This window comes from Pteropus medius, unplaced genomic scaffold (genome assembly GCF_902729225.1).
Source record: "Pteropus medius unplaced genomic scaffold, Ma_sr-lr_union100, whole genome shotgun sequence".
NCBI lineage: Eukaryota > Metazoa > Chordata > Mammalia > Chiroptera > Pteropodidae > Pteropus > Pteropus medius.
In genome coordinates this window covers 26,341,903-26,363,370 of record NW_024351073.1, presented here as the reverse complement: position 1 = coordinate 26,363,370, position 21,468 = coordinate 26,341,903, and the positions used below count along the sequence as shown (strand labels likewise).

Genomic DNA, 21,468 nt, shown 5'->3' with positions numbered 1-21,468 from the left:
GCTGTGTTCCAGGCGTGCTATGTGTGTGTGCCGGGCGTGCTGCGTGCCGGGCGTGCTGTGTGCGTGTGTGTGCCGGGCGAGCTGGGTGTGCTCCACAGTCACAGACAGGCTGCCTGGGGACAGTGGGGCTGGCAGACAGAGCCAGGGAGGGGAAGCCTCAGGCGGCCCCCTGCGCTGCACTCCACCCTGCCCCTTGTCACCTCCTGCTGGCCAGGATACCCAGGCGAAGTGGGCGTGGATGAGGGGAGCCACCGCTGTCCCCCAGGAACGCCCCTGAGCCGCCCATCTGGGGTGGGCTGTGCAGGCCGCAGGCACAGGTCTGTGGACGACGCCCCTCAGTCAAGGCGGGGAGTGTTGACCCCACAGCTGGGCAGAGGGAGCTGGAGGGCAGAGCCCCTGTGCCTTTGGGGCGGAGCCAGGCCGCCTCCCTGGGACGGGCGGCACGTGCTCACTCTGTGGGTGCAGGAGGAGGTGCCTGCAACACCCCGCTCCCCGCAGACCCCTGGAGGCAGCCTGCACCGCCCCAGCTCCCGGTCGCCTAGTGCCCGTGTTCCTGGGAGGGCTGGGGCTCTCCGGGACTGCATCACTGCGCCCCGCCCCCCCACTGCGCACACCTGCCGGCCTGGCCGCTCGGTGAGGCCGAGGCGTGTGTGTCCTCACTTCCCTGCAGATGCACACACAGCACGCCCCGAAGCCACCCCGCTCCTCCACACCCGCCGGACACCCCATCTTCCTTCATGCGGGTTGAGTTCAAGGCTGTCTCTGCACGTGTCCTGTTACCCGCCAGGGTGCTCCCAAGAATTCTGGGAACCCCACCTCTCCGTGCAGAGTGGCAGGTGGCTGGGCACTAAGCACCGTAACCCTGCCAGCTGCTTAGAGTCCACATTCCAGGTGCAGCGAACACTCCCCGTGCCGGAGATAACAGGCCACAAGCTTCCCTGCCAATGCAGTTTGTGGCCATCGAGAAACACGGACACACGTGCGCTTCCCGCTCACCTTTCAGAGGCAAAACGAGGTCACCTTTTAGTTCTGGGAGAGTGAAGGGAGGGGGAGGGGAGTGTTTGAGGACGGAGCTGGCCGCCCCGCAGTGCGATGTCACGGTCGCAGGTGGGTTTTGCAGACGCACCTGGGCTGGGGAGCAGCCCTGCACTTCACCCTCTGCCAGGCCTCCAAGCTCGCTGCGTCCCCCCGACCCCTGACCTCTAGGCACGGCCAGGGGGAGCAGAGCAGAGCTGTGGTCATACCAGACATCTGGACAGGGACATGTGGCGAGGCAGAGGTGGTCTGGGGCAGGGGACGAGAACGGCTGGACCAGGGCTGCAGGAGAAACACCCAGATGACACCTGCCACGGGTGCCACCCCAAACGTGGAGGTTGGGGCACAGGGCAGAGCCAGAAATCGTGCCAGGGTTTACTAGCACGTGTTCCATTCAAAGCAAGGCCTGGTCTGCAGGCGCGGACCATCCACTCCAGGAGCCGCAGCTGGCCAGAGTCGGGTTTCAGCCCCCTGGGGGACCCCTGGCTCCTTCCCTATCACCCTGGGGACACGAGTCCTGCACCCCAACCCCTGACAGCCCCATGAGTCCCACATACAATGCATCCCACGTCCTGGACCCCCTGCCCTGGGCTCACTTGTCCTCGACCCACTGGTCTTGTTTACCCAAAGAGTTGGCTTCCTCGGAGCTGGAGGCAACATGACTGTCACCTTCTGGGTGTCACGGCACCGCCAGGGGCAGAGGTGGGGGAGTCTTCTGGGTCCCCTCCGGCAGGAGCACTTGGCACCTCTCACTGGCCAATCTCAGGCACACGGCCCCGAGCGGCCCCCGGTGGGGGACGGGGCGCTGGGGCGCGGGGCTCACGCAGGGTGGCGCCTCGCCCTGAGGCTCCTCCGTGCCAAGGAAGCGGAGGTCTCCTGGCGAGCAGGAGTGCGCTCAGCCCTGAACCTCAGGGGGGCCCCCCGCCCTGGGGGGCGCACACTCCGTGTGTGCGCCGCTGCCACAGGGACGGTCGCTGTCTCCGTGGTGTTGCTTCACATTCTCTGCTCAAAGTCGCCTTTTTACGGATGCAAGAAATCAGTGAGTGAGAGGGGCTGGTTCCAGTTAGTTCTGCGGCCAGTTGGTGGACCGTGAGGACGTGGCAGTGGGAGCCCCACGTGGCTAGGGACCCAGAGTGGGGGAGGGAGCTGGAGGGACTCGGGGCCACATGAGCCTGGTCCCCTCCGTTTCCCGCAGCTCTGCAGCGTGACCCTGAGCTCTGACAGACGACCGCCCAATGCCGTGGGACGGGGGTCTCGGAGGCCCCTGCCCCTCACCGCCCCTCGGAGGCCAGTCTGGGAGGCCTCAGGGCGGGGCCTGATAGGAGCCCGTCTCCCGGGGCTTGGCCTCCCTTCCGGGGACCAGCAGGGCCGGAGGGTGCTCAGGGAGCTCCTTGCACCCAGGCTTGGGGCACCTCTCGGCCCCCGAATGCCACCTCCTTGCCAGGCCGGGCCTTTGAGGGGGCACAGTGACTCTGCCCACATCTTCACCATCTCCCCGAAGGATGCCCGGCTTCTGTCCCCTGCCAGCTTTCCTCCCTGATCCCTTACCAGGTCGACCTGGCACGGCCTCGGCGGGGGACTGGCACAGGGGGGCGGGTTCCCTGGCAGGGCCAGGGTGGTCCACAGAGTCCTCCGTCCAGCCTCGCTGCCCCTGCCCATAGCCCACCCCAAGTCAGATCCTTGGGGGACACCCTGAGCCCAGGATGAAGAGCGGCGCTGAGGGAGCCCTGAGGTGGGCACAGAGCCCGGGTGACCCGGCGGTGCCGAGGCTGGGGGCTGCTGGGAAGGGCCTGGGGGGCCTGGGGGGGGGCTGTGCCCGGGACCGAGCCACAGTGTCATCACCCTCATCCGCCAACCTGGAACCCCCATGGGAGCTGGCGCCCTGAACTGGGGGGGCCTGGGACACGAGGGCTTCGGGCTGCGGGTTTCGGGAAAGCTCCCTGCCTGCTTCAGACACACTCGGTTTCTCGTCTGGCCTGGCCGGGGGTGGGGGCGGGGGCTCTGTTCGCACGCGAGGCCATGGCCGGGGTCCAGCCTGCTGTCACTGCGGCGCGGAGGCCCCATCGCGTGACAGGACCGAGGAGGCCGCCGGGCGTGGCCGGAATGTGGCTGCGGAGGAGGAGAGTGGGGGGGGGTGCCTGCTGGCGGGGGGGGGGAGCCCAAGAGGGACCCACGTGCTGGGGCCCTGTCACGGATGGAGGTGTGGGGAGGAGAATACCGTTCAGGCGGGGAGGCGCCCCCCTTCACCCCAGCTGTGCCCCTGCCCCAGGCAGCTGTGCCAGCGTCCTCGTCCTCAGTGAACTGTGCACACCACCCGGGGTCTGCAGGGGGGAAGGGAGAAGAGGGCAGGGATGGTCCAGCCCACACCTCCGCTGGCTCCCTCTTCCGGCGGGCGGGGGGCGGGAGGCAGGGAGCTGCTGAGCTGGGGTATGCGTGGGCGACCCCTGCAGGGAGCCTGCCCTGTTGAGGCTTTGGTGGTCTAGGTCTGGCGGGAGGCTCGGGTGCTCCGGGGGGCGGGGCTGTCCCTGCCCCCCAGCACCACTCCTGGCCTTGACTGAGACCCACATCCTCCCAGGAGCTGCAGGCTGAGCCCCCACCCGCTGGATCCAGCCCCAAACCCTGATGTAGCAGGACACTTGCTGGCCGGGAGGCTGGGCCTGGCCTTGCAGGAGGGGCGGGGGAGTGGGGGGCCCCTCGACTCCGTGCTCCCAGCACCTGGGAGCCCTGGCGCTCACCCTGGCCTCTGCGTGTGGGGGCAGCTTCCTCGGGGAGGGGTGCTGTGGGTTCCTCGTGCTCCCAGGTCAATAACCCGTGAGGCGCAGAAGGGGTTAAAAACGTCACCTCTAAGGTCTCAGAGCTCAGCTGCCAGGTCCCCTTCGGTGGGGGCTGGGTTGCTGTGAGGTTTCAGGAAGGGGCAGGGAGGGGAACCCCAGGTGCTATGGTCTGGTCTGGTGGTGGTTCACACTTCCAGCCCTGGCCTGTGTCATTCAGCGCAGTGACCTGGGACTGGGGTCCGTGAGGATTAGCCCTCGGGGGTGGCACCAGGGCTTCTGAGTGGGGGAGGGATGGAGAAGCTGGTGGAAGCCTCCGTCTGGAGGGCCTGGAAGAGGGGCGGGCGCGGCCTGGTGCCTGTCCACCCACCGCACCAGGAGGGGTCAGGCCGGGTCTCACGCTGGACTCTCCCCCCGCCCGCCTGCCGTGCTGGGGCCTGGGGGCGATGCTGCCACCTCTACCTGACGGTGCCCAGGTCCTGCGTCTGTGTGGCCCGGGGGGCTGCAGGCAGAGCCTGTGACACCCGCGTTGCACGCCAGCGCGTCCCCAAGCACGGCTGCTGGTTCTCCCAGACCAGAGCGCCTGCTCCACGGCCGCTGCTCAGCAGCCGGCAGCCCGGTCCTCAGCCACACTGACACCGCCTGTTGCTTCAGTTTGCAAATCCCAGGACAGGGGAGGCTGCGAGGGCCTCTCAGCCGCCCGCCCGCCGGGAGGCAAGGCCGGGAGCTCCCCCTGCTCCTGGGGCCTCCGTCCCCTGGGTGCCGCTGAGCGTGGACTTGGAGGTCCCCGCCGGCCCCAGGGAGCTGGGACATGGACGAGGCTGAGTCTCTGATCTGCACGGCCGAGCGGCCGAGCTCTTCACCCCAAAGTGGAGAGGGGCAGCGGGTGGCAGTGGGTCGGGTGGGGAGGCTTAAGGGCCCTGAGCATCAGGGGAGGGATGCTGATGCCCCTTCCTGGGGCTGGGCTGCTCAGTGTAGGTGGGGTTGCTGGTGGACACCAGGGTCCCTGAAGGCAGCTGGGTACTGAGGGGGTTGTGGGAGGGGGCAGCGAGCCCTTTCTGAGGAGCAGAGCGGGGGGGCAAGGTGGTCCTCAGGGCTGGGCCCAGCTGTGATGTCCTCTCCCAGATGTTAGCGAGCTGCTCCCACCGGCCGCCTGGCTGACTGTGGGGCTCCTGCTGCCCCCTCAGCCAAGGGCAGCCGCAGGTCACGAGGACAGGCTTTACCTGCAGGGGTGACCGTGAAGGACGCAGAGCACAAGCTGGGCACCAGGCCTGGACCAGGGGGCGCTAACTGCCCCTTTCTCTGTGACAGCCCTGCAGGAGCAGCGCCCAGGGCTGCCGGTCACCAGAGCGCCCTCGCCAGGGGGCAGTGGCCCTCGCGGACCTTCGGCTGTGCTGGAGGGACGGCTGCTGCTGGAGGTGAGTCCCTGTCACCCTCGGGTCCCCCACAGGGTCATGGTCGCATCCGGACCATTTCAATGAGCGCAGTGTCGGGGGACGGGGCCAGGCCCCCGACTGCCTGTGAGCAGCTGGCGATTGGGGCGCAGGGGCTCCGGTCGAGGCACCCAGACCGGGAATCGTCAGGCCTGAAACCGCTTCCGTCCTGCAGCGTCTGGGCCTCCTTGTCACCGGGAGACCAGAGGCCACACCAGGCAGGTGTGTCTCCTCAGCATGCGAGGGCCTGCCCGCTGGCCTGGCCATCAGCATTACGTGCCAGATGTCGCAGGCCGGGCGGCCTTACCTCGAGACGCACCCCCTCCTCGTGATTCTGGGGTGCTTCCTGGCCCTGTCACGTGGCCGGTTTCTTATGGGGATGCGGGTTGGGGCGAGTCACTACTGCCCAGCGCGGGGTGTCACTGCCTCACCAGAGCCCGGCTTGCCCCTTCTTGGGGGACTGGGAGGGTGCAGACGTCCCTCCATGAGAGGGTGCAGGGGACATGGAGAAGCCCGTGTGGATGGCCCTGTAACCAGCAGCCGAGCCCTGGGAGACGCTGGGCCCCACGTGCCCCCCAGGGCCCCCCGGATGCCTGCGCCTGGAGCAGCTCAGGCTCTCACCTCCCCAGGAGCCCCCGTACGCCCTGATCTGCCCCTGGCAAAGCCGCCTCGACCCCCACGTCCCGTCCATCCCTCAGGCTGAAGAGTCAAGGGCAGAAGGGCACAGTCCCAGTGTCACTCAGGCCACACCGGTCCTGAGGCCACTCAGCCTGCGCCCACGGCAGCCAGCGCCCCTGGAGGAGCCCCCGCCACTCACTGTCTCTGCCTCCTCCCCAGAGGCCGGGCTGTCCCCTGGGCTCAGCAGACATGTGGCTGACCTCGGCCAGCCTGGGGTGGCCTCAGGATCCGAATTCTCCCTGTGGGCCTCACTGGCCAGAGCAGTGCCACGGCCCCTGCGGACCTGCTGCGGCCGGTGTCCCAGGTGGGCCAGCAGGTGGGCCAGCCCCTCGGCCCTGCCCCCTCCCGATGCCTTTCTGGGTCCTCTTGGCAGCTCCCCAGTCCGTCTCCCAAGCTCTTAGACACCCAGACATTTCACCCGCCTGGACCAGGGCGTGACTCCCATGCTCAGGCCCGACGCCAGCCGCCGGCGTCCTGGCAGCCCCCTGGGAGAGGCAGGCGGCCGCCTGCACCTCTTCTGTCCACTCAGCCAGGCCCCTCAGAGGCTGGCAGACACCCCCTATTCACCTCCAGCTTTTTGGGGAACCGTGAAATGCTTACGAGGGAGAGAGGAGGGAGCAGTTGGTGGCCAGGAGCTGTGGCCAGGCCCCCCTGCTGGCCAGTTGGCCAGTTCCTCTGCCTCGTCCCCTCTGCCAGGCGCCTGCTCCGCCTCATCTTCTCAGACCCCTCCCCCGCTGTGCCCCCTGCACCGCGCCTCGTCCTGTGTGCGCTGCGCCCAACCATCTGCCCGCTGTGAGCGTCCCCACTTCTGAGTGCCTGGTGGGTGGCAGAGCACAGTGGGACCCAGTAAGGGTGACAGACGGACAGACAGACAGGCCACATCCAGGGTGACTTGAGGGGCGTGGGACAGGGGAGAGGTCTGCAGCATGGGCTCTGGTGACTGTGTCCACCTGCCTCCACGGACCCCCGTGACCCTGCCTGGCGCCATGACCTCCGTGACCCCCGTGTTCCCCCATGGCTCCACGGGAGCCCCTTGACCTCTCGCCACTCCCCCAAACTCCCCACGACCCCCATGACCCTGCCCAGCCCTCATGGTCCTCACGGGGGCCTCTGCCATGCTGGGGGGCTGGATGTGCTGTCATGGGGATCAGTGAGCTTATAAATCTCTTCCTTTTTCACAAGATAGAAACGTGTGAGGAAGTGCATTCTTGCATTTTGCTGGGTTCCTGGGCAATTCCCACAAGCCCCCCGGTGCGGTAGTGTTTGGGGGACCCCGGCCGACAGCAGGGTTCGTTTCGGCCCCGCGTGGAGCCCCGCGTGGGCCTGCCGGCAGAGCGCTTTCGGAAGCGGCGGCCTTGCCGTGGAGGAAACGCTTTCACACTTCGCTACCAGTTATCAGGTTTTCAGGAGGCAAAGTGTTCGATTTCCCTTTAAATTTTTTTGTCAGCGCCGGTAAAATTGGAGCCGGAAAGTGTAGAGCTTTGATTTCGTTCCTGGCAAAGGTGACGGGCACTGCTCTTTTATTATTAATGTTCGTAGTTGAGACAATGAAATCCTAATCACAAAATCTTTTTAAAACTTTTGTTCTGAGCTGTAACTACAGAAGCTCATGCTCCCAGCTCAGGGGCTGCTGAGCGCGTGTGCCCACGTGGCCACCCCACCGGGCATGCCGTGCTGGCCAGGCCTGGCGTGGACAGCAGCTCGATGGTCCGGGCGGAGGCGGCAGCCCAGGGACTAACGACCGGCCTCAGGTCCCCCCGAGCCCCCTCGGGGCCGGGGGAGGAGGGGTAGCGGCGGCCAGCCCCGTCATCTCATCCTGCTGCCCGTGCAGGAGCTTTGGGAGCTTCCCTCCGCGTGGGACTTTACGAGGACCAGGTCCCTAGGCAGGGGGGTCAGTCTGGCTGTGCTGGTGCCCACCCTGCCCCCGGCTCCCAGCCAGGCCAGAACGGTACCCCCCAGCCCCGAGGCCCAGCGTTCTCCCGCCTCTCCGTGGCCACAGGAAGTTTCTGGAAAGTTCCTCTGAAGTCAAGGAGGTTACGCAGTGAGGGCCCGCCCCCAGCCGCTGGTTCTCAAACCTGGGAGTCAGAGCCACTGCACCATGTTTGGAAGAGTCGCAACAGCACAGGACCCCCAGCCGCCCAGAGATGAACGGGGCCGGGGAGAGGCGGGTGGCATCATGAACCCTCGAAGGCGCAGACCAGAGTGCCTGTGGCCTCACGCCTGGTCTAAGGCGGAGAAACCGAGGCAGGCAGCTGTCAGGGGCCCGTCCGGGGCCCCTTTGGGGTCGGCACTGGGGCTGGACCGTGTCTTTGTCCGACTTTGGTGGCTCTTGGGCCCAGCGGCATCGCAGGCAGCAGCACGGACACCCGCCTGCCGCCCAGTGAGCGGCGCAGGCGCTGGGGACAGGGCCGCAGAGGCCCGCGCTGGACGGGGCACCGGCCGTCCAGACGGGACCCAGGAGGCGATGAGGCGGCCGCAGAGCACACACTGCGGGCGGCCGGAGCTGCCGTGAGCCCCCAGCGGGCTCAGAGCGCCTGGGCCTTACTGCGCGTCTGGGGAGGCCTGCGCGTGCGGCCACATCTGTGCCGGAGCCGCCGGCGTCTCTGTTGCTGTCACAGGTGGAACTATTATTTAATCGCTCGTTTATAGAAATGCAGCTTCTTTTTCTGGGTTTACTTCGTATCTGTGATCTTGCTGAATTCATTAGTTCTCGGAGCTCTTTGGGCAGGTCCCGTGGGAACTTTTACATAGCTGATCACGTTGTCTGAGAATGGAGAGAGTTTTCTATCTGCTTCTTCAATCAACATGCTTTATTTTTCTTGCCTTATTGCACTTCTCGGATTTCCAGGACCGTGCAGAGCAGGGGAGGCTCATAATATCAGTTGAGAGTGTTCCCTTCTCTTCTGCTTTCTGGGAGAGTCTGGACGGAATTGGTATAATTTTCTCCCGAAATATGTTTGGTAGAATTCACCAGTGAAAACAACTGGTCTGGGAGTTTTCTTTGTTAGAAGATTTTAAGCTATAAATTCACTTTCTTTAATAGATACAGGACTATTCAGGTTATCTAGTCTAGTGTGAATTTTAGGAGTTTGGGTCTTTCGAGGAATTGGTCCATTTCATCCACTTTATTGAATTTGTGGACACAGAGTCGTTCCTGGTTTTCCCATATGGTCCTTGTAATGCCTGTAGGTTCTGTAGTGATGTCTCCTCTTTTAATTCCATGGGTAATTTTTTCTTGGTCAGTTGGACTAGACGTTTGCCAATTTTACTGAATCTTTCATTCAAAGACACAGCTATTGATTTCATCGTTCATGGCGATGGGCCGAATGTTTGTGTCCCCACCCAAGTTCATAGGTGGAGGTCTAACCCCCAGTGTCACGGCGTTCGGAGGCGGGCGCTCTGGGAGGAGCACCTCGGTTTTAGCCCATGAAACTCGTTTTGGATTTCTGACCTACAGACCTGTAAGAAAGTATGTTTGTGTCGTTTTCGGCTGCTAAGTTTGTAGTGATTCGTTATAGCTGAACGAGAAACTGATTCACACGGCGTCTCAGGCATTTTCACATGTGCTGAGGCTCCGAGTCCCATCGGTTGTTTCTCATTTTATTTTGACAGCAGCAGCCCGGGTAGGTTCCGCCCCCAATGTGGGTTCAGGTGGCACCGTGGCCCTGCCCGTCACACGTGCCACTCAGGGCCTGGGGCTGTGGTTCGTGTCACAGTCCAGCGGATGCTCTGCTTCTCTGGACTTGTCCTCCCCAACACGCACACGTCCACACACGTGGAGCGAGCTGGGACCCGTGTCAGTTCACGCGCAGAAGTCTGGATCCCTGTTCCTCTGTCTCCTCTGGGGGATCCCCCACAGTCACTGCTTCCCGGGGACCCTTTCCTGGTCCTCTCACTACAGAGAGGGTGCTTTTCTTGGAGGTGTCACGACCGTTACCACCGTGTGCTTCTGCGCAGTGAGCTCCCACTGGGGCAAAGTGGGGAGAGAATAACGAGGACCCCCTCTGCACAGCAGGCCACCCGCTCCCCCTACAGAGGCACAGGTCTCCTCCCCAGGCCCACGTATGCTCACGCTGTCACCCTGCAGCCACGGGGCGGCCGCCCACCCCTGCCTTCCCCTGCTGCTTGCCGGTGGCCGCCGAACAGAGCGAGAGCCTGCGGTCGGGGGTGCCGGCCTCTGCTTCCCTCAACGGCCACTTCAACAGCAGCCACGGCAGTAACAGCTCGTGCGTGGAGATGGTGGTGGTGGCCGTGGAAGTTCTGTCCTGTGCATGTCACCCACGCCACGGACGGCTCAGCCACTGCTGCATCAGTGTCCTGCGGCCGCCTCAACAAAGGGCTGCCCCGGCGGCTTAGAGGACAGCTGGCTGCTGCTCCCATGCCGGAGGCAGCGGATCCGGGAGTCACCGGGCCTAGGGCAGGCGTGGGCGGCTCCTGGGGGCTCCCAGGGAGAAGCCGGAGCCCCAGGTCTGGCGGCCCTCTTCCCTGTCTCCATGTCTCCCTCTCAGAGGGCCTGTGGGATCCACCGTCCCCCCTCGTGTTGGATCCGGGCCCCCTGTCAATCCAGAGCGACCCCGTCTGCATCGATCGCCCCTGCACGGGCCTGTTTCCCGTCAGCCCGGCTCGGCGTGTGCCATGTGGGTGCGGCTTGCAGGTCGGGGTTCGGGTTGCCGGCGCCGCCTCCGGAGCCGTGTGTGGCCAAGACTCGGCCCCGGGCGCACGCCCCCCACTGCTGTGGGCTCTGTGCAGAGGGGGAAACTGAGGCCCGAGCTGCTCGGCCAGCGGCCGGCGTCACGTCGGGGAGGGCGGGGCGGGCGCGGGGACTGCGTGGGGGCTGCGTGGTCCACCTCAGGCCTCGGCCGGGGCAAGAGGACAGAGGCGGGGCTGGCCGAGCCGCGGGGCCCAGGCCGCACCTGGACTCCGTCCCGCAGAACTGAAGGGACCGGCTGCGCCCCGGCCCCGCGTGCTCCGGCTCGGCCGCCCTGGGAGGCGAGACTGGGAAGCAGTGGGTGCCGGCCCCGCAGGGGAGGCTCGGCCTCGTGGCCGTGGCCGTGGCCGTGGCCGGAGGGGCGCTGGCCCCGCAGGACAGAGGTGGGAGACAGGCAGAAGCGGGGCGCGGGGCGCCGGCGGGCTCCCGGGGACGGCCGCAACAAGGCCACCCATGCTGGGCCCCTGTGGCAGGGTCAAGCGGGAGCACAGGCCCGAGTTCCGCGGGACGGCCGGGGACACCGGCTGAGGGTCATTCCCAGAGGCGGAGGAAACAGCGCCAGCCCCGCAAACAGAGCGGCCGGCAGGAAACAGCCGAGGAGGCGGCAGCCGCTTCCCAGGACAGAGGCCCGAGGTCCCGCCCGGAGGTCCCAGCGGGGCGGCACCGTGGACAAAGGGCCGGGGCGTTTGTCACGTCACAGCCCACGCCCGGCACCCCAGCCTGTCCCCCCCAGGCTGGGGCCCCAGGTCACCCCGCAGGCCCCGGGAAGGTGTTCCCCACGCTCCGCCCTCTGCAGCCCCCCTTTGCCTCGTGGCTTCTCAGCGGAGGGGGTCTCTCCACCAGATGGGACCAGGCTGACGAGGTGGCAGGTGTGGGGCCTGGAGCCCGAGGCCGCGGGAGGGAAGGAGGGGGCCTGCGGGAGAAGCCGGTGCAGGGGACACCTGCAGGGGGGAGACTTATTTGCTCTGGAGTTTCGGGTCCAGGCCACGGGGGGGCCGCCCACGACAGTGACGGGGACAGTGGCCCCAGGAGGCCGGTGTCTGAGGAGCCGCGGAGGGGAAGGGAGAGCTGACCACAGGACCAGGAGCTGTGTGGCGGCCGCGGCAGGGGCCGGGGCCGGGGCCGGGGCTCACAAGGAGCTGTCCCTGGCTTCGGGGCGCCCCACGCTTCTTACCTCTCAGCGCGTTTGCCGTGACCTCCTCGTCCCAGCAAACGGCCTTCGTCAGGCATAACGCTGCCCCTGCTCCCTCTGGGTTCACCTCTTAATCCTTTCATTTTGAGCTTTTGTCCACTTTCGAATTGTTCCTCTTGCAGATGGTCACGAGGGACCCTCTGCCCGACTGTCTCCTCTCCGTGGCCGCGTCCACCTGGTTGCGCTTCTGCTCGTCGCCCCCAGCGGGGCCACCTCTGTCCGCAGAGGCCGCGGCCGCGCTGCCCGCCGGCTGCATTCCCTCTGGCCCTGCGTTCGGGAGGCTGAGCGTCCTGACTGCGATGCGTGCACGTCCCTGTGGGGCCATCTTCACGCTGCTTCGCGCCGATTTCTCGGGCCCACGCACGCCGTTGTCCCCGTGGGACTCGGGGGCATGCCCGGGGCACGGTCCCCGCACCGGCACACGGCCCCGTCTGCGGGTCGCGCCTCGGATGGCACAGGGGCTGGTCTCTGTCGCTGACGGTTTTAGAGATTCTCCCCGAGAGGTGCCCGGGACTTCTGGTCGTCCTCCATGCTGAGTCCTGCGCCCCGAGGTTCCTCTCCGAGGGCCCCCCACAGAGCTCTCACTGCGGCCCCAGGCGTGGGGCTGCTGGGTGTTGCTTTGCCTTCGCTTTTGGGTAACGATTGGGTTGAATGTAGAATTTTAGAGTCAACGTTCTTTCCCTTCGGCCTCCAGAAACGCGGTCGCACGGTCCGCAGGGCCCCGTGGCTGCGGCAGGGTCTGGAGGGCCGTGTTGCTGCCCTTCTCGCCGCCTCCCGCAGCTTTGGGGCCCTTTCGTTGGCTCTGGTGACCCTACACCTCTCTCCACCCTCCACCTGTCTCCTTTGCTTGGTGCTCTGAGCTTTCTTGTCTTCGGCCTGGACGTCTGATGTCCCCTCCGCGCCACCGCGTCCCCTGCAGGAGCTGCCGCGTCCGGGGCTGGCCCTCGTGGCTTCCCCGGCCTTCCCGCACGGTGCCGTCCGCCCCGCCCCGACAGGTCCTGTCTGCGCCGTGCTCGTTCCAGTCAGGGCCACGGATTCATTTGTGCTGTTTCTTGTTCTTGTCTCATGCGCGATCGATTTTCTCGTCTCCTTCAGGACGTTGAAACCGAGCTCGTCTTGGCTCTGGGGCATCTGCCCTGTGCTGCCCACGTGCTGGGCGCCCGCAGGCCCCGGGAGACCTGTCCCCCCGCCCGTGTCCCCCTCCAGCTCCTCTGATCAGCCATGCGCTGGCCAAGGGGGGGTGAGGGCCGAGCGTCAGAGGGGAGGGCGGGCGTGGGCTGGGGTTCGCCTCCTCGGTGAGGGGTCCCCTTTAGAAAGCGGCACTGTGGGAGGGGCCCCCGGGCTGGGGTGTGCACAGAGGAGGGGCATCGGTGCCTGGGTCAGCCCGGCTGTGTCCCCTCCTCGCTGCAGCCACCAGCCAGCCCGGCCCCTCGTCCCAGCACAGGGACCGGCCGCAGGCAACCGGGAGGGGCGGCGGCGAAGACGAGGGTTTCTCCGTTGTTCTCCCCGTCTGTCCGTCCGTCCACAGGCTGTGGGAGGCCATTGCTGGGCCCCCTCGGTCCCCGACTTTGAAGGGCAGGAGTGCGGGACCCAGGGCAGGCTCCTGGGCAGGGCTGGCGGACGTGCCCCTCGGTCAGGTGGCCCCGGCTCCCGTTTCCGGTCCCCTTTGGTTTTCCTGCTCAGAGAAAACGCCATCTACCGCCTGGTGTGGCCAGAAGCACAGAGCTGCTGGCCCCCTCAGGGTGGTCCAGATGTCTGGGGCCTGGCCAGACTCGGCCCCAGGACCCTCCACGTGAATCCCCGACTGTCCGTCCACCCTGAGCCCGGCTCACTGGCCACTGCGATCACTCAGGCCGTGCCCTGCCTGGGCTCTCCAGGCATAGACACTGTCCTTGCCGAGCCGGTGGTCACTGAGGGGCCCAGCAGGTGACTTCGGTGTGGGGTGAGGGTCCCAGGCCAGCCACTGGAGGGCGGCCCTGGGGAGGGGGCACGCAGGCTGTGTCGTGCATGTCGCGAGGGTAAAGCTCGTCTTGCCATCACCGGTGAAAGCCGCCGAGCATGGAGACGTGGGCCCTGTGCTGTCCCATGGCCTTCGGTTACGAGTCTGCGTGTCCGGCTCCTCCTGGCCGGCTCACGGTCATCCTGGGTTCGCGGGAAGCTGAGAGCCTGCCTGTCGCTTGGGCGTGCTGGGGATACCCTGCCCGGCGTGCTCTGTCACGGAGCCCCGTCCCGCACGGGGACGCCAGTGCAGCTGGTGCCCAGGGTCACCGGCAGCACCCGGGGCTCATGCGGACGGCTCCAGCGGGGGAGGCGGTGGCCGCACCAGCAGCGCCTGCCCGGCCTCGTTCTCACCGCTGACCTCCAGAGGGGGCTTTGTCCCCGAGCCACCCAGCTCCAGCGCCCACATGCTGAGGAAGGATCTGGAGCTTGGACAAAGGCAGATGGTCGGGGCGAGCGGAGCCTCGTGGCACCGCGGAGAGCGCGGCCAGGCCCCTGCGGCGGGGCCCACGTGTGTCACCTACAGCCGAGCTCCTCACGCCGAGCCTCGCGGGAAATGCGTGTGCTCGGAAAGCAGGTCCCCGCTTTAAAGACGGGCTCACTGCCCTTCAGAAAACCACACTCCGAACGCTTCTGGAGTCACCGTCCAGCCCCGTCTCGCGTCCCGGTGACGACGGCGGCCGCCGGAGCCCCAAGGTGTCGCCGTGCCGTCCCCGCTCTTTCAGACAGGACCGCGAGGCCAGAGGCGCCACAGGGCCAGGGCAGCACCGGGGCGGTGTCTCCGAGGTGGTGTCCCCGAGGCGCAGTCTTCCACCCGGGGCCGGGGCCGGGCAGGCTGCCTGTGCCCAGCTCTGGCTGTGCTCTGCCGGCAGCGAGGCCGGGGGGCTGGGGCCAGGACGTGGCCCTCCCCAGCCTGGCCTTCCATCCGGGCGGTGCCGCAGGCGCGTCGCTGTGGCTGCCGGGCCCGGCCGGGCAGGGGAGGGCGCCTGAGCCCCTGCGCGTGGTGGCCCCACCGCGGCTGGCCAACTCATCTTTCAAGGTCGGTGCTCAAGGGCTGGGCTGCTTCGTGGCGGATCCTCAAGGCCAAGTTCACTGCTGGTGGGGTCTGGAAACAGCCGGCCGCTCGCTCGCACGCACGCTGGCCGGAGACGCCCAGCCCGCGATCCGGCTCCAGGAGGCCGAGCCAGCTGCCGACCCGCGGGTCACTGCCCGCCTTGCGTGACTGTGCTGTCTGCCGGCCGTGTTGTCACTCCACGGCCATGGCAACGGCTCCCGGGGGAGCGCCGTGCGCCCCGCTTCCCCTTTTTCCGGGAGAAGCGGCGAGGGGCTGAGAATTGTTCCTTTTCCCTCTGCTGCGACCTTGACAAACTGCCTTTGAAGTTCTTGCTGGCCATTTTCTGCCAGGGGGCTGGCAGACACCGGGACATCTGGAGCGTCGGCCCAAGGGAGCCCCGCTTTCTCGGACGTCCCCTCGGTGGCCGCAGGGGAGGCACCAGCCCCGCGACCCACGCCCTGAGCCGCAGGTGCGCCTTTCGTGACGTTCGGTAATTGAACAGAGATGTGAATTTTTCTCCCTTAAAAAAAGCGCAGCTTTAAGCTCGAGGCCAAAACCTTTTTTCCACTTGGAAAAGTGATCTCATTTTCCATGTGCCATGTTTAAAAAAAAACAGAGCGGTCGCAGAGTTGCAGGCGGCGGGAGAGAGGCGAGCGTGCGGGGCGAGCCTGCAGCCGCCCCACATGTGCCGCGGTGCCGGGCGGCTCCGCCCGCACGGGATCGAAGCCACATGACTCGGCTCGCGGCCCCACGGTCTTTTCCCTTTTTAAAAGTTCTGCCTTGCGAGTTAAAATTAAGGCTGTTTTGGTTGTGACTAATCTCATAAAGTCTTTTTTAAGGCATTTTACGTGCCCGAGCCTTGCATATTTCCTTGGTCCTTGAACTGTTAGCACGATGGCGCCCGTGCCTGGCGACCTGGGCCCTGGGAGAGGCCGTGGGCGCCCCCCACCCCCTCACCCCGCTGCCCTGAGTCTGCAGGTGGCTGCACCCCCGGCTCGTCCGGGGGTGGACTCGAGGTCCCTGCGGTCACGGCCCGGCGGGCACACGCTGCCTGGAGCCCACGGCCGCCGGTCACAGCAGATTCCCGCTCTTTACTGATTTGCTGTCACAGCGAGTAGTCGCTCTGACAGCCTGTCGGAATTGGTACCTCGTCTTCTAATGAGCCCACGACGGACCCCAGCCTCACCCCAGCCTTACCCCAGCCTCACCCCAGCCCACCTCTGCCACGGCCCAGGGGCGAGGCCGCAGGGGCCGAGGGGTGGGCAGCAAACAGGCAGCCTGCGGGGTCCCCCATCCTGGGACACCGTTGCCGGCTCCTGAGGCATGAGCCGCTGTGGTGACAGCACCCAGCCCCGTGCGCCCCTGGGAGCCAGGCACTGGGCTCTCCTCCTGTCTCCGCTTGTGCCCGTTGTTGCCTGGCTGGTACCAACACTGTTCTCCCCGTCGCGGCCCAAAGCCCACATCCCCCTCGGCAGCACAGGGCGGCAGGGGCAAGGCCACATTGCCACTGACCCCTGGCCAGCAGGAGCCCCAGGACCAGGAGGCGAAGCTGGCAAAGCCAGCACAGGACAGGCATGGACGCGGGACGCATGCCAGGGTGCCACTCGCCTCGTTAAGGTGGCCCCCAGCTCTGCAGGTGGCGGCCGGTTTAGGTCTCCCCGCGGCTGCCTTTACCCAGGTGGGACCAGCAGCGACAGCGAAGTGTGGTCCAGCCTCACCTCTGACAGATTCCTTCTCGAAAACGGGCTCCGGCCCTGCTGGCAGCCACGGTCACAGCGGCAGACCTCAGAGCGGCCAGAGGCAGAAGCCACGCAGGTGTCCCCTGATGAACGATGGATGACGTGACACGACCCGCTCATGCGGTGGGACGTGCGTCAGCCCTGAGGAGGACGGAGACGGACACAGGCTGCCACGCGGGTGCCTGGAGGGCGCAGGCACGAAGGGACGGACGCCACGTGACGTCACTCGCACAAGGCCCCCAAGGGTCAGATTCACAGGGACAGCAGATGGTGCTTCGCAGGGGCTGGGGGACGGGAGGGGCGAGCGTTTAACGGGGACGGAGGTTCAGACTGGGACGAGGAGAAAGTTCTGGAGACGGTGGTGGTGGTGGCTGCACAGCAGTGTGAATGACTTAACGCCACAATCTACACACTTAAAAGTGCCTAAAATGGCAAACTTTATATTATGTACATTTTACCACATTTGAAAAAACAATTTTTAGTTAAAAAAAACCGCCATAAAGAAAGCACCGCGTTGGCTGGGCCAGTGGTCTGAGGGACCCGGGTCCCCACCTGGGCGCAGGTCTGACAGGCAGGGCCTGGGCAGGCCCGCGGGCGCGGAAGGGGCCGAGCCACCCGATCTGAGGGCAGCGTCTCTGGCGCTCACAGGACGGGCGGAGCTGAGCGCCGCGTGCGCTGACGCCAGGCGGGGACACGTGCCAGGGGCACCGGGCTCGACGCGGCTCCTCACACCCGTGCTCGGCCACGTCACGTCTGGCCACGGACGGGACACCGGGGGTGGCGGCGTGCCCTCTGCCCTCACCGTTTGTCAGACGGTGCTGCTTGGGTTTTCCCCAGATGACAGTGTGTCTGGGGGACGGTGATGTGTCGACACACTCCGGGACAGCACCCAGGACGGGGGCCAGGGACTCTGCACATCCTGCTCTGCACTCGGGGACGTCAGGGCAGTGGGCCCGGTGTCGACATGTCGGGTGACATGGTCGGCACAGTCCAGGGGGCGTGCGCTGCGGGGTCAGTTCCCATCCTGCACACGTGCTTCGGGGTCCGGATGTGGGGCGAAGGTTCGTGGTCATCGTCCAGGGCCAGCCCACTCGAAGTGGCCGCCGCGGCTGGGGCGCCAGGGACCCGGGCGTTCGTGCCCAGAAGAGCCAGCGTGAAGCCAAACCGCGGTGTGAGGCCAGCGCCCTGTGTGCGCCTCTGTCAGGAGAGTCACTCGAAACTGAAACAAGGCCCAAAGTCTGCGGCTCGTCTTTCCCACGCTACTCACCGGTCCTGGGGTCGGTGTTGCCGCCTCCGGGGTGGTCTCCCACGGGCCGCTGGGGTCTCTTCCAGGCCGGTCGTGATGCCCGCTGCTCCTTCCGGCCGTGCCCGTTTACACTCCGCCAGGCCGCGGCTGCCCTTCTGGGCTGCACCTCAGCGGCTGGAAGTGTGGGAATGAGAGCGGCCAGGGCCCGTCTGTCCGTAACCACGTGGCCCTGACTGCTACGGCTCGAGGTCAGTCGTGCCCGCAGTTCCCTTCCGTAACGAGATTGCCATGGCAAGTCTGGGCCCTTCGCATCCCACGTAAACTCTAGGCTCAGCATCTCAGTTTCTGCAGAAAGACACCCCGTTCTGGTGACTGGGCTCACCTCGCACCTGCAGGTGAACCCGGGCACGGGGCTGCCCCTGACTGCCGAGGGCCCTCTGCTCCGCCCCCTCGGCGTCCGCGTGTGTGTCCTGCACACTTTATTGGGTCGATTCCTGGGTGTTTTAGGTGTTCTCCTCTGCTCCTGGACTTCTCTTTGTGGGCAGGCTTGGATACAACTTCACTTTGCGTAATAGGTATTGGGCTACTTAGATGTTCTGGTTCTTCTTATATCACTGTTTTTAGTGTTTTTCAAGGACTTTGCCCATTTCATTTAAATTGTTTAATTTATTGATTATCAGTGTTAATATTTTCTTCCCGTCCTCGCAGTGTCTGTAGGATCTGTAACGATGTAAAGTTCCCCAGCGAGTCAGTCTCGCTGGCGGTTATCAATGTTATTGTCTCTTCAGAGAACCAGGTTTTGATCTGGTGGAAGATCGGTGCCCCGGGACCGCTTTGGACAGCCGTCGTTGATTTTCACGCTTCCTGCCTTGCGCCCGCGGGGGCTTCACCAGCTTCTTGCCCCAGTTTCTGAGGGGGGTTTCTACACTCTTCCCCCTGAAACAGCCGTGTTGGGGTCCCTGGGACTTGGTGTTGCTTTTTCTGCTTCCAAGTACTTGGACGTTCACCAGCGGCCCGCGCGCTCGGGCGTGGGTCTGGGCCGCCTCACTCGTTCTCGTGCCCTTCCACCGTTTTCTAGAAGCCTGGGGTGCCACCAACCTGGGCTGCCTAGAAAGCTCCAGTATCTGTCAATTAAAAGCTCTCAGAAGTTGAGATTTATAAACCCTAATAGAGAAATGAGCACATGACAGGCACAGGCCGCTTCCCAAAGAAGAAATACAAGTTGCCAACGAACATCTGAAATGTTTTTCAATCTCATTAACAATGAAATAAATGAACATTATGACAATGGTAAAATCATCGATCACATCCAATCGCCAAAGGTTTTAAAAAAAGAAGAGAAGAGAAAGCAAAGTGCCCAGATGGCCAGGAATTAAGAGACGTGACTATTACGATGACCTGCTGCCGGCCAGCGGCTTCGTGGACATTACTTCAAAGTGGCCGAATGTCTGTGTTTCAAAGATGCAAGTTGAAATATTTATGAACTCTGCTGTCTGGATGCCTCAGCCTCCCTCACCTACAACTTCTGTGCAGGCAGGAGTCATAACTGTCCCTGTTACTCGTGGAGGTGACGTGAAAGCGAATGAGCTACGCCACGTCGGCGCCTGACCGCACGCCGGCTGCACCGTTATGGCCCTTTCCTTACCGTGGGGACGGTGATGGTGGGGAAGACGGCAGACGGCAGAGGATTGATGGGTGGATAGAGAGATGATTGATAGGTAGATCGAACGCTCATGGGTCGTGCGGTTAGGGGCTGTGCTCCCAGTGCATCTTCACGTGACGGTTTTGGGGTGCCACTGCAGGAGGGGCGGGGGGCTTTTCAGATGGGGAGAGAGGCTGAGGGGAGCACCACAGCCATGTGTCCTTCTCTCCACACCCAAGAAGTCCACACGATTATAGACAAAACAGACTTAATGAGCATGAAAACATTGTGAGAGCATACGCTGATGCATTTAAAATCAAGACGAAATGGGTACATTGCTGGAAAATATTTTAAGATGCCATAATTGATGTAGGAAAACAATTTCAAACCCGGATTTGCTAACAACCATTAAATAAACGACATAGTACTGCAGTCTACCTGCTTTCCCTTACCACCTCCCCAGAATGCGCCCAAACTGGGTGGTCTGAGGGGTGAGGTGAGCCAGACACTCGAGGGACACACGGCCCTCATCTTAGATAAGTGGACCCAGAACGGAAGGAGGGCAGAGAGCCCTGAGTCATGCTGAGGATTGTGTGTACTTGACACCAAACTAATGAGAGAAGCTTGTGGTCTGGCCTTTCCTGGAATACAGAATAGATTTATGAAAAACGCCCAAGTGAAATGAACCAGTTCAAACACATGAATGAGTCTTCATCAGAAAATCTGCCCATGAAATTCGCCACGTTAATAGACTCGCGAAAGTGCGTGGGATCACTTCCGTAGGTGCAGAAATAGCGCTTGACGGAGTTCAACAGGTTTTCGTGATTGAAACTCTCAGAGGAACCAAAGCATCGTGCAGAAGAAGGCGGGGGGTGTGGGAAGCACCAGGGGAAACGGGAAGGAAGCCCCTGCTCCGTCGCGGGTCCCGAAGCGTCCCCTCCCGTCACGGATGGTTTCATGATCATACATTTTATGATCATTAGAAAAACAGGGACCAAGTCTTGGGCTTTATACACCATGACCAAGTTTGCATGTGATCTGCTGACTTGGGACCTATTGCAAAATGGTCACAAATAAGTTAACGGTGGGCACTTCCGGGGTTCTGAATGCGAAGCGGGAGGCGGGGCTGAGAACGGGCAGAGCCACGTCCCCGCCCCAAGCGCGGCCGGTGCCTTGAGCTCCGTTCTCCTCCTTGCAGACCCTCGACGGCTTCGCCCTGGTCGTGAGTGCAGAAGGGGTCATCTTCTACGCCTCGGCCACCATCGCAGACCACCTGGGCTTCCACCAGGTAAGCGCGGCGTCTCGGTCAGGCTCTCGTCCAAGGACGCTCACTGTCACGTCTCCAGATCCGGCTTTCCTCATCACGGAATGTGGGGCGCTCCGGACACCCGGGCGGGGAGCAGCCGTGGCAGGCGCGGGGACTTAGGTCTCGACGGGAGACTCACTGCACCCTCGGCAGCTGGGACAGTGTGGCCCTGGCGCAGGGCGCACAGGTGAACCCACGGGCGAACCGGAGGCCAGAGCTGACGGGAGCGCACGGCAAGCGTGCGATTTGCAGCGCGGGGCACGCCCGGTGGGGGCATCTTGCCGGCGAAGGCGCTGGCTGCACCGGTGCGCACGGGAGGGAAGGGCCTGGCTGTCGCCTCATGGCGTGACAGTGACATCAGGTGGCGGAGGTGCGTCTGGAAGGTGACGGCAGGGTGAGGGGGCCACGAGAGAAGACCGATGACTCAGACTGCGCCGACCACGAGGGGAGCAGGAAGGCAGAGGGGGCGCAGAAGGCGTCTGCGGGAGCACCCGGAGCGAGGGTCGTGCGCGCCGCAGACGCGGGCAGACACGGCTTCACTGGGGTTCGCGGCGTGCGGTGCAGGCCACACTCGGACACCTCGCCACCGCGGCCCACGTGACAGGCAGAAAGAGCAGAGGGCGGCAGAGCGGCACCCGTTTTGCACGCGCTCCCGTGGGCGTGTGC

General features: G+C 64.6%; 2 protein-coding genes across 6 annotated transcripts in view; one reads left to right on the top strand and one right to left on the bottom strand.

Annotated features, from left to right (window-relative positions):
- Positions 1 to 3,134, bottom strand: part of LOC120586317 (translation initiation factor IF-2-like) — a 5,091-nt gene extending 1,957 nt beyond the window's left edge. The window contains exon 1 of the mRNA XM_039842875.1: positions 2,584 to 3,134. Coding sequence (XP_039698809.1) covers positions 2,584 to 3,099 — 516 coding nt within the window. The 5' untranslated portion in view covers positions 3,100 to 3,134. The remainder of the gene's footprint in view (positions 1 to 2,583) is intronic.
- The window catches only part of AHRR (aryl hydrocarbon receptor repressor), a 50,493-nt gene that overhangs the window by 19,398 nt on the left and 9,627 nt on the right, over positions 1 to 21,468 (top strand). For all 5 annotated transcript variants that reach the window (XM_039842870.1, XM_039842873.1, XM_039842869.1 and 2 more), the window contains exons 4-5: positions 5,118 to 5,224; positions 20,695 to 20,784. In XM_039842870.1, the coding sequence (XP_039698804.1) occupies positions 5,118 to 5,224; positions 20,695 to 20,784 (197 nt within the window). The remainder of the gene's footprint in view (positions 1 to 5,117; positions 5,225 to 20,694; positions 20,785 to 21,468) is intronic.